This window comes from Geotrypetes seraphini, chromosome 6 (assembly GCF_902459505.1).
Source record: "Geotrypetes seraphini chromosome 6, aGeoSer1.1, whole genome shotgun sequence".
In the NCBI taxonomy this organism is placed as follows: Eukaryota; Metazoa; Chordata; class Amphibia; order Gymnophiona; family Dermophiidae; genus Geotrypetes; species Geotrypetes seraphini.
Window position 1 is genome coordinate 179,926,221 of NC_047089.1, and position 12,579 is coordinate 179,938,799.

The 12,579-nt window shown below is 37.1% G+C and overlaps 1 protein-coding gene across 1 annotated transcript in view; it reads right to left on the reverse strand.

The window, feature by feature from the left end:
- Positions 1-12,579, reverse strand: part of SNRNP200 (small nuclear ribonucleoprotein U5 subunit 200) — a 167,092-nt gene that overhangs the window by 59,763 nt on the left and 94,750 nt on the right. The window contains exon 31 of the mRNA XM_033948563.1: positions 8,960-9,187. Coding sequence (XP_033804454.1) covers positions 8,960-9,187 — 228 coding nt within the window. The remainder of the gene's footprint in view (positions 1-8,959; positions 9,188-12,579) is intronic.

Genomic DNA, 12,579 nt, shown 5'->3' on the forward strand with positions numbered 1-12,579 from the left:
TATTTTGAGAAAAAGAATTGCGGATATTATTTATCTTTTGTGTGAATGCGTCAGCTAGTTCTTGAGCTTTTAAAGAGGATTTTTGCAAGGAGTTGTTTAAGTTATTTTTTAGGTCCATAGATTTTAAGATGTTATATAGTATAGAGGAGTTTTTTGCTTTTTCAATTTTTTTGGAATAAAAGGATTTCTTTGCCAGATTGATTTTGGTTTTATATAATGAAACGTTTTCCCTATATTTTTGGAGATTATCAAGTGTTTTGTTATGTCGCCATTTTCTTTCTAGAGAACGTAATTGTTGTTTGATCAATTGAAGCTCAGAAGTGTACCAAGGATTAATAATTCTTCGGAAAGAAATGGTTTTTTATTTTAATGGGGATATTTTATCAAGAAGGGATGCTAAAGATGAGTTCCAGGCAGTCAATTGATTTTCGATGGAGTCAGAAAATGTTGTTAAGATATTTGGGTCGAGAATTGAAGTTATGTCTATGTTATCCAGGTTATTAAATTCTCTATAAGTAATGGTTTTAGTTTTAGGAGGTAGAAGTGAACGAGTAAATTTTGAAAAAGTAAAAGTGAAGGATATGAAATGATGATCAGACCAGGGGATGGGCATGACTGACAGGTCTGAGATGTTAGACTTTTGGGACAGTGGTACAAAGATCATGTCTAGTGTGTGATTAGCTATGTGGGTAGGAACTGTTATTTGTGGGTGAATATTAAGGGGTATTAAGATATTGAGTAGGTCTTTAGTATTTGAATTGGTGGGGTCATCAAAATGGACATTAAAGTCACCTAGAATAAATGGATTGGTTGTTGCAGAAGAGAAGTCGAATAAAATATCTTGAAGTAGTGAAAATTTGTTTAGATCAATAGGTGGTGGAACGTATAGTAAAAGAAAATTAAGCTGATTATTTAAATTGCATTTTAATTGAAGAAACTCGATTGTAGCAGCTTTCGGGGATTGATCGAATAAATTTAGAAAATTGTGTTTATAGATATTGTGTTTATAGAAATTTTAAGAGACTCATAAGAGCAGTTTCATGCAAACATGCTAACACAATATGTTACATTGAGGATGATACCTAGGTGCCTTAGAATACAAAAGGGTCCTACTTTTATTGATACTCAAATTTAAAAATGGAGTCCTATTGTCAACAAGTGCAGCATGCATTTGATGCTACTTATAACTGAGCAAATTACTAAAGTTGATCAAGAATTAGAGGAGTGTACTGATTAATTATTAACAACAATGAAACAATCCACAGAAAGTGCAGATTTTGGAAAGTGGCAAGGGGATCTACAGAAAGCTCTTTCTACATATAAACAGAGTCAGTTAAACAAGTGAAGATAAAAAAAAACTTTTAAGTGAGACAAAACAGATTATTCAAAGAACCAAGTGTATACCTGGATGTTTAAAAAGACTTCAGCTATTAATACTAAAAGACCTTTTGAGAATGATCATTTATCTATAGATACTGCTCTCTGTGGTGAAGAAGAGCAACAGCTGGACAGAATGCAGCAGGATTTTTTTTTTTTTACCGTACAGACAGCAAGATTGTTTCAAACAATGAGGGACACGTTAAGTGGAGTTCCAGGAACACAATCAAGAATCTTGCAGGCCACAAACTCGTTCCCAACAGAGGAATTATCGGCAAAAATTAATCTCTCAGAGAAATCTTTCACCTCTGAGCAGTTAAATCTGGGTCTAGGGTTTGTCCTGACGGCTCGATATGATTCTTTTGAGACAAGAGTTGCTATATATAGGTTTCTACAGAAACTACAATCAAAGATTTTCTTTTTGGAACATTAACAAGCAGTAGATACTGTACTTCAATTGTTACTTTAAAATCAAAATGGTCTCTGCCTGGGCCACTTCATCCAAACTTGATTACCTTTAGAGATTTAATAATGAATGACGTTATTTCAGATGGTAAACTGCTTGAATTTTCACAGCTGCAACATAGATTCGGTCTTAATAAATCACAAAATTTTAAATGGTTGCAGCTGAAGCAGGCTATTCAGGTAGGGTTCCCTGAATGGAAAAATCTGAATAATCAATATAGTCTGGAGTTCCTTTGTTTTCAAGCGGATTTCCTGGGACATCAAGCCGCTTTGTGGTATACATTATTATCTGGATATGTGAATAAAAAACCAAAAAATGGTCTTAGAGACATTTGGAGAATTGAGATAAGATAGCAAATCTTTGCATCTCAATGGCCACGAATTTGGTCTTGGAGAATGAGATGTACAATGTCAGCATCTATGAGGCAAACTTGGTTCTTTTTGTTGCATAGAGCTTTTTGGACCCCAGTTCGTTTGCAAAAGTTAGATAGATCTAAGTCTAATAAATGCTGGCATTGTAATCTGGAAGTAGGGACATTGGATCATTTAATTTTTTACTGTCCCTGTATTAAATTATTTTGGAATTCAATTTGGACGCAGGTTAACCATTTACTTGAAAATCATGTTGCTTTGTCTTATGATACTATTCTGTTTGGCATGGCTATGAGGAAAAAAAGTCAAATTTCATCTTATAATAACAAACTTCTATTAATAATGACAGGGGTGGCAACTCAGCACATTACGGCTAATTGGAAAAATTATTCAAATCTTAATTATTCTTTTTGGTGGAATTCACTTTGTCACATTTTTAAAATGGAAAGAGCAATTGCTGTACAGAAAGGTAATTATAACAACTTTATAAAGATCTGGGGGCCATTAGAGAATTATTGTAATGAATGAACATCGTTTTCCTTTTTGATGGATACATGTATTTTATTGGGGGAGGGGGAAATTGGATGATTAATATTTTTATTTAATGATTGGATTTTTGTTGAAGAATTTTTGGGTGGGGGGGAAAGGGTTATAATTTCTACTTTATTGGATTATATCAGGGATCTCAAAGTCCCTCCTTGTTGGCCGCAATCCAGTCAGGTTTTCAGAATTTCCCCAATGAATATGCATGAGCTCTATGTGCATGCACTGCTTTCAATGCATATTCTTTGGGAAAATCCTGAAAACCCGACTGGATTGCGGCCCTCAAGGAGGGATTTTGAGATCCCTGGATTATATGTATAAGAATGTCAAGTGCTGTATATTTTATTAGTAATGTAATGTTTTAATATTAATCACTTGTTTGTCAGTTTTAAAATGAATAAAGAATTAAAAAAAAAAAAAAGAATGATCTTCAAGTGGTAAAATTGAAATCGATTTAACTTATCTTATCCTTTAATGTATATTTCCCTGTAAACCGCTTCAAACTTAATGGATTTAGCGGTATATAAGAAATAAATTACATTACATCTTATACAGAATGGAGAGCTCTAATTTAATAGTAAACTTGTGTAGATAAAGGGGCAGCGATTGTAGTCCAGTTATGAGAAGCTTATTTAAAGGAAGCTTACTAACAGTTAAATGTTACACAATATTATCAATGTTTAGATAATAACCCTGCTACAGATATCATGAAGGAAATTGCTCAATTAACAGCACAGGCTCTAAAAATAAAGTTTTAACCACTAGAGAAGCAGATTTTATAAAAGAATAGCATCCAGTACTGGCACTAATTGGCTTATTAGTCAATTTAGCTGGGTGCACATCTTGGATTGGCACCTAATTTTACTGTAGGTGACATACATTGAATCTATGGGTATCTGTACAGTTGCTGGGTCTATGTGTTACTTGTAGGTTTTTGTAGGGGAGGGGGTTTGGGGCAGGTGAATCATGAACCTCTGTAATCCTCATACTTCTGTGAAAAATTTGGTTAGTTTTTCTTTGTGGGGTGGGAAGGGTTTGTTGCTTTTAAAGCAAGGAGGGTGAGGGTTTTGGTTTGTTCCTCAATATGTAGGATGCTCAGATGGAAGGACTGTGTTGTATTATTTCTTCTTTAGAATGAGCATTTTTTTTTCTTTTCTTATTCTGTTTTGTTTATTTTGACTCCTGATGTGAAGGGGATGAATTCTCCCATTAAGCAACAGTGGCTATACTGTGCATTGAGCTGCAACATTTGAATTCCTCCTTTGTCTTTTTTGCAGGAAACTCACTTTAAAACGCAGCATGAAAAGCTTTGTCACTGCGGTCAATATCAAACTGTGCTTAGGAAGCAGAAATTAGGTTCTTACCTGCTAATTTTCTTTGTTTTAGTCCTTCCAGCCTGGCACAGAAACTGATGGGTTATAGCTCACCCATAAATCTCATAGTAACATAGCAGATGATGGCAGATAAAGACCCGAATGGTTCATCTAGTCTGCCCAACCTGATTCAATTTAAACTGGGGAGTGTGTGGCACAGTGGTTAAAGCTACAACCTCAGCACCCTGGGGTTGTGGGTTCAAATCCACACTGTTCCTTGTGACCCTGGACAAGTCACTTAATTCCCCCCATTGCCCCAGGTACATTAGATAGATTGTGAGCCTGCCAGGACAGAAACGGAAAAACACTTGAGTACCTGAATAAAATTCATGTAAACCGTTCTGAGCTCACTTGGGACAACGGTATATAAAATTGAATGAATAAATAAATAAATAATTTTTTTCTTCTTAGCTATTTCTGGGCAAAAATCCAAAGCTCTGCCCGGTACTGTGTTTATAATCGAGTATATACGGTACTGCCTGGTACTATCCTGTATTTGAGTATATACGGTAATTCAATTCACCCGCCACTGTTCCCTCAGAGCAGTTAAATACCTTGTATATCCTGAACCGGAAATATAGCTTGTCTTTGTGAGTATGCAGTAGGAAAAGTAATTATTTCCCCACATATAGGCCTCCCCTCTGCATAGGCCACACCCATATATAGGTCGCACAAAAGGACGGCCTATGTTTAAAAAAACAGAGATAAGCTGCCCCATGGTATTAGCCGTGGCTTATCTTCCGGTACCTCCCCTGACTTTTCCATTCTTCCCCCCATCCCCAGTACCTTTTTCGTAAGCTCCTTTGCTGGCGCACGGCTCGGGTCTCCAGTGATGCAGAGACTCAAGAGAACTGACCTCAGCCACTCAGCAAGCGGTGCGGGGGAAGGCTGGATGCTGAAGAGATCACGGCTGCCTTGCACTGCTGGAGACTCAAAAAATGTACCGGGAGTGGGGGGATGATTAAAATTTTTTATATAGGCTGCCCCATTAAACTAGGCTGCGCCCCATACACAGGTGTCTTGTGTCAGTTAGAGAAATGGGCGGAGAAATGGCAGATGAAGTTTAATGTGGAAAAGTGCAAAGTAATGCATTTAGGCAGAAAGAACAAGGAACACGAGTATAGAATGTCAGGTGCAACTCTGGGTAAGAGCGAACAAGAGAAGGACCTGGGTGTTTTGATAGATAGGACCCTGAAACCATCGGCACAATGTGCGGCAGTGGCAAAGAAAGCAAATAGAATGTTAGGCTTGATAAAGAAAGGAATCACGAGTAGATCAGAGAAAGTTATAATGCCGCTTTATAGAGCAATGGTCAGACCACACTTGGAATACTGTGTCCAACATTGGTCTCCCAACCTAAACTAAACTAAACCTTAAAGTTTATATACCGCATCCTCTCCACGGAAGTGGAGCTCGGCACTGTTCATAGACAATTGCGCACAAGACAATCACGCAATTGTCTATGAACCGTGTCTATATTGAAAACGCAAAGAGTCAAGGGAACCATACTGAAAATGCGTTGACGTGATCACGTGTTAACGTGCTGGACGTGCGTGTGTCCTTCGTTCGCCGGGCGCGCTGAATTGTCATTGCGCTCAGTTATCTTAGCGCTTAATTGTCTCGCGCTCAGTTGTCGTTGCGCTCAATTGACTTGCGCGCAATTGTGTTTGAGCGCTACTGTCTTTGCGCCGAGTTGTCTGTGCTTTTTGTCCGCGCGCAATTGACCAGTCACCGCTCGGCACGGTTTACAAGAACTTAAAATATAAGAAGAGAAAGGAAAAGGTTTACATGAGCTTATATATAGAATGGAAGAGTAAGGGGGAAAATAGAATTACATGTTAGAGAAGAGCCAAGTTTTCAGTTGCTTGCGGAATAGTTGGAGAGAGCCCAGGTTCCGCAACGGGATAGTAAGGTCGTTCCAGAGACCTGTGATTTTGAAGAGAAGAGATTTTCCCAGTTTACCTGCATAGAGAATACCGCATAGAGAGGGGAAGGATAGTTTATATCTTTGGGCATGTCTGGTGGAGTCAGGACTCGAGGAGTTAAAGGATAGTGGGATTAGGGGAGGAAGGATGCCGTGAATGATCTTAAAAGCCAGGCAGGAGCATTTGAAATGGATTCTAGAAATCACTGGGAGCCAGTGAAGATTGGACAGAAGTGGGGAGACATGGTCAGATTTGCGTTTTGCAAAGATAAACTTGGCTGCAGTATTCTGGATAAGCTGGAGTCTTTGAAGATTTTTTTTTTTTGTTAGGCATAAGTAAATGGCATTGCAGTAGTCAAGTTTGGAGAGGATGATGGATTGGATGAGGATGGCGAAATGTTTTTGGCGAAAGTAGGATCTTACTTTCCTCAGCATGTGGAGGCTGAAAAAGCATGATTTTGCCAAGGAGTTGAGGTGGTCGTTGAGGGAGAGAGAAGAATCAATAGGGATGCCAAGGACCTTGCTTGAGAACTCAAGGTGCAGAGCAGCGCCTGTGGGTAGTGCAAAGATGGTGGGCAGGTGTTTTAACTTTGGGCCGAGCCAGAGTAATTTTGTTTTTGATTCATTTAGTTTCATCTGTACCGAAAGGGACCAGGAGTGGAGTCTCATTATGCAAGATGTAATGTTTTCATGGAGGTTGGTGAGGTTCTGGTCTGTTTCAAGGAGGACTAAACTAAACTAAATCTTGGGTTTATATACCGCATCATCACCACAAGTGGAGCTCGACACGGTTTACATGGTTGGGAAAGAACGGAACTCCAATGGATTTATATAAGTAAGTAAGAAGAGAAGTTAGGTGTAAGAGTACCAGGGAGGGGACGGGGTTACATTTTGGAGAAGAGCCAGGTCTTCAGATGCTTACGGAATAGTAGAAGGGAGCTCAAGTTGCGGAGAGGGGAAGAGAGACTATTCCAGAGCTGAGCAATTCTGAAGGGGAGGGAGGACCCAAGTTTACCAACGAGGGAGATGCCTTTTAAGGAGGGGTAGGATAATTTTAGTTTTTGCGTGGATCTAGTGGAAATTGGATTTGAAGAATTCCAGGATAGAGGAATAAGAGGAGGAAGGATGCCGTGGAGGATTTTGAAGATTAGGCAGGCACATTTAAAGTGGACCCTGGAGATAACAGGAAGCCAGTGGAGCTTGGACAGGAGCGGTGAGACATGGTCAAATTTACTTTTTGAGAAGATAAGCTTAGCCGCGGTGTTCTGGATTAGTTGGAGTCTATGGAGGCTTTTCTTTGTTAAGCTTAGGTAAATGGAATTGCAATAATCCAATCTGGAGAGGATGATGGATTGTACGAGGACGGCAAAGTGTTTTTGGTGGAAGCAGGACCTCACTTTCCTCAGCATAGAAGGCTGCAAAAGCATTTTTTTATCAGGGAGTTGAGGTGGTCGTTGAAGGATAGTGAGGAGTCTATGGTGATGCCCAGAACTTTGCTAGAGAACTCCAACTGTAGAGAGGAGCCTGTGGACAATGGGATGGTGGTGGGTAGTTGGTCAAGTTTAGGGCCGAGCCAAAGTAGTTTGGTTTTGGACTCATTCAGTTTCATTTGTACAGTGAGAGCCCAGGATTGAAGGATGTCATCAGCGTATGTGTAGATTGTTTCAAGGGGGGAAAGTTGGAGGAGCTTCAGGGAGGACATGTAGATGTTAAAGGGGATAGGGGTGATCCCTGAGGGACATCGCAAGATGGTGTCCAAGGTACGGACATGGTGCCATTTGTGTTGACAGTGTAGGAGCGAGAGCGAAGGAAGTTTGAGAACCACTTTAGGACGGTGGAGTCAATTCTATCTCGGAAAGTTGATAAAGTAGTATGTCGTGGTGGACGACATCGAAAGCTGCAGAGATCGAATTGTAAAAGAACAGCGAATTTGTTACGAGAATGTAGTTGTTGAACCTTTGAAATTAGGGAAACTAGGAAGGAATCAGTGCTGAAGCTGGGTCTGAAGCCGTGTTGGTAGGGGTGGAGAATGGAGAATCTTTCTAGGTAAGAAGAGAGCTGGGTAGCAACTATGGCCTCTAGCAGTTTAGTTAGGAGAGGGATATTTGCTATGGGGCGGTAGTTCGATGGTAAGGAAGGGTCGAGATCGGCTTTTTTCAGATGAGGATATAAAACTGCTGGAGAGGGTGCAGAGACGAGCAACGAAGCTAATAAAAGTATGGAGAACTTGGAATACGAGGAACGACTTAAGAGACTGGGATTGTTCTCCCTTGAGAAAAGGAGACTGTGAGGGGATATGATCGAGACTTTCAAAATACTGAAAGGAATCGACAAAATAGAGCAGGAAAAAAAAATTATTTACAATGTCCAATGTGACATGGACAAGAGGACATGGACTGAAGCTAAGGGGGGACAAGTCCAGGACAAATATCAGGAAGTTCTGCTTCATGCAACGAGTGGTGGACACCTGGAATGCTCTCCCAGAGGAGGTTATTGCGGAATCCACAGTTCTAGGATTTAAAAGCAAACTAGATGCACATCTTCTTACAAGAGGCATAGTGGGATATGGGTGACTAAAATTATGCCAGGTGTACACCTGGCTGGGCTTCCGCGTGTGCGGATCGCCGGACTTGATGGACCGAAGGTCTGATCCGGATATGGCAGTTCTTATGTTCCATGTATAGGCCGTGGCCTATATGTGCAGAAATACAGTAAGTAAATCCAAAATCCAAAGCTTTCTGTATGTATACACCATATTCCCTATCTATAACACAACTTTGCTTCTTCTGACATTTGCACACATTCTGTTTTCACTTTATATCTATTTAACATGCATACACAACCTCCTATATTCATATCTACCCAGAACACAAGCTCTGTTCTTCTTTTCTGTAGGCATACATACCCCATTCTCGCCCCCAATGAGGTGTGTCTCATCCACGATGAAGAGACTGACATTCTGGACATTCTTACGCTGCTTCCAGCGTCGGGACAGGATGTCCCACTTCTCAGGTGTGCTTATGATGATATTCCCTTTTCCCAGCAGCTTCAGATCTGTGCTGGTCTCTCCCGTCAGCAGTATCACCTTCTTATACAGCCGGCTCTGGAACTTCTCAAACCAGTTTGCATATACCTGCCATAAGGAATCCAAGAACAGTAAAAAAATGTCAGGATTATTTCTTTTTTTTTTTTTTAAATTTTATTTATTGAATTTTTCAATTTTTACAATGTTTGAAATTCAAGTGATATAATTAATTACTATATATCATTGTATCTATCATTAATTCAACTTAATTTATAAACAGTATATATTATATATAATCAAAAGTTATACATCCCTCCCCTTTTTCCAATTAATGATTCTAAAAATTATACATGTCCCTCCCCTTTTCTATATAAGTATTATAATTGTGCTAAGAAATCTAATCATTAGAATAATTAGTCAATGGTTGCCAAATTTTATTGAAATTATGAATGTTCCCGTGTTGTAATGCTATTACTTTTTCCATTTTGTATATATGACAGACAGAGTTCCACCAGAACGTATAATTTAATTTGGTATAGTCTTTCCAATTCTGAGTTATTTGTTGCATGGCGACTCCTGTCAATATTAATAGTAGTTTATTATTGTTTACTGAGATCGGACTCTGAGTTCTCATTGCAGTTCCAAATAATACAGTGTCATATGAGAGTCCTACATGATTTTCTAGTAATTTGTTAATTTGGGGCCAAATCATATTCCAAAAGGCATTTACACAGGGACAAAAAAAAATTAGATGATCTAACGTCCCTATTTCTATTTTACAATGCCAGCATCTATTGGATCTAGTATTATCTATCTTTTGCAAGCGCGTAGGGGTCCATAACACTCTATGTAATAAAAACATCCATGTTTGGCTCATAGATGCTGACTTTGTAGATCTTAATCTCCAGGACCAAAATCGTGGCCATTGAGACGCAGAAATTGTCTGTCCAATCTCAATACTCCAAATATCCCTAAGACCAGTTTTCTTTTTTTTATTTAAAAATCCATATATCAATTTGTACCATTTTGCGGCTTGGTGACCCAAGAAATCCGCCTGGAAACATAAAACCTGCAGACTATATTGAGTATTAAGATTTTTCCATTCAGGGAACCCTACCTGAATGGCCTGCTTCAATTGCATCCATTTAAAATATTGTGATTTATTTAAGCCAAATTTATTTTGCAATTGTGAAAAACTAAGCAGTGAACCTTCTGAAATGACATCATTTAATGTTCGTATACCTGCACTTATCCATTGTTTCCAGACGATCTTAAATCCGCCAATTTTGATCCTGGAGTTTACCCAAATAGATTGATTTAGTGATTTACAAATTGGATCTGGTGATAGGTTATTTATATATCTTAATGTTTTCCAAGTGTCTAATAATATTCTGTTTTCTTTGTATCTTCTGGGCATTGTTATACTAATTAAATGATCTAAATGTAATGGGAACAGGAGCCGCCATTCTAAATATAGCCAATCTGGTACATTCTCCATGAGATCTGGGAGGATCCAATACATACCCTGTCTTAGAATATAGGCTTGATGGTACCTATAAAAATTTGGAAAATTTACCCCTCCCTCCATAATTGGTCTTTGTAAAGATACTAAAGCAATTCTGGGTCTTTTCCCAAACCAAACAAATTTTGTAATAATATTGTTTAATTTTTTATAAAAGGACCCCTGAAAAAATATTGGTATCATACTCATTTGATAACAAACTACAGGCAATATCATCATTTTAATTGTTTGAATTTTTCCCCACCATGTAATTTTTTTCAATAAAAGTTTTTCATTTTCTTTGACTGTATCATCAATTGTATTTTTGATCATAATTCCTAAATATTTTAATCCTTCCTCTTTCCAAATAAATGAATATGAATCAAATAATCCTTTGGTGCAGTGAACATTAATTGGAAGAATTTCTGATTTACTCCAATTAATTTTATATCCAGAGAATTTTCCAAATTCCTCTAGAAGATTAAGTAAATTTGGAATAGTAATCCCCGGTTCTCTCAAATATAATAAGATATCATCTGCATATGCAGAAAGTTTATATTCCCAGTAAGAAAATGGGATTCCCCTTATCTCCTTAGTTTGATTAATTGCAATTAACAAGGGTTCTAGAACAATATCAAAAAGTAAGGGAGACAAAGGACATCCTTGTCTAACTCCCCTTTGCAAATTAAATTTATCTGATAAATTGTTATTTATATATAATCTTGCACCAGGAGAGCTATACAATGTCTGAATCATTTTAATAAAACCGGGTCCTATTCCAAACCATTCTAGAGATTGATACATAAATTTCCATTCTACTCTATCAAATGCTTTTTCTGCATCCAAAGATAGCATAAAAGTTGGATCATTCATATTTTTTGCTAAATTTAAAGAGTGAAATGCTAATCTGGTGTTATGTGATGAGTGTCTTTTAGCAATAAATCCTGTTTGATGTACATCAATAATGAAAGGAAGAGCTTTTGCCAATCTTATTGCTAGTACTTTAGAAATTAATTTACCATCTACATTTAATAAGGAAATAGGCCTGTAATTTGAAACCAAGGTAGGATCTTTGTTTGGTTTTGGTAAGACAATAATTAATGAATCAGCCATAGTACCTGATATATTTCCATTATTCATTTGATATTGATACAATTTTAATAGATATGGTAAAATAATGTTTTGAAATGATTTATAAAATTCAACCGTATAACCATCACCACCCGGAGCGGATCCAACTCTAAGAGACTTCAATGCTGATTCTATTTCTTTTAAAGATATAGGTTCTTCTAAACTTCTTTTTATATGATCTGGAACATTTGGTCCAATAAATGAATTTAAAAATTTTTGTCCATCTTGTTCTTTATTTTCATAAGATTCAGAAGAATATAAATCTTTATAAAAATCAAGAAATTGTCTTAAAATGTCTTTATTGTTAGTGTGTGTATTACCTTGTATATCTTTAATTGCAATAATCTTGGATTTTATTTTTTTTGCTTTAAGGAAATTTGCCAATAATTTTCCAGCTTTATTTGAATTTCCGTAAAATTGAACTTGTCTATTAAATAAATCTTTTCTCACAAATTGAGAAGAAATCTCATTATATTTAACTTTTAATTTTAATAAATCTTGTAATGTTTTATTTTCCCATTTTTCAATTAATTTATTTTCTAATAATTTAATTTGTTTTCCTAATTCAAGAAATTGTTTTTTATGTTGTTTATTAATATATGCTGAGTATGAAATAATATTCCCTCTCATTGTTGCTTTAAAAGCGTCCCATAAAATCTCAGCATTAATATTATCTGAATCATTAATTTGAAAAAATTCTTGTATTTTTTAATTTAAATTCTTCGAGAAAATTTGAATCCGCTAAAAAAGTATTATTAAATCTCCAAATTGAATTTAAATGTTCAATATCATAATTTTGAAGATTAATCCACACACCAGCATGATCCGAAATTATAATAGGATCTATAACTGCTTTTATCACATGCTG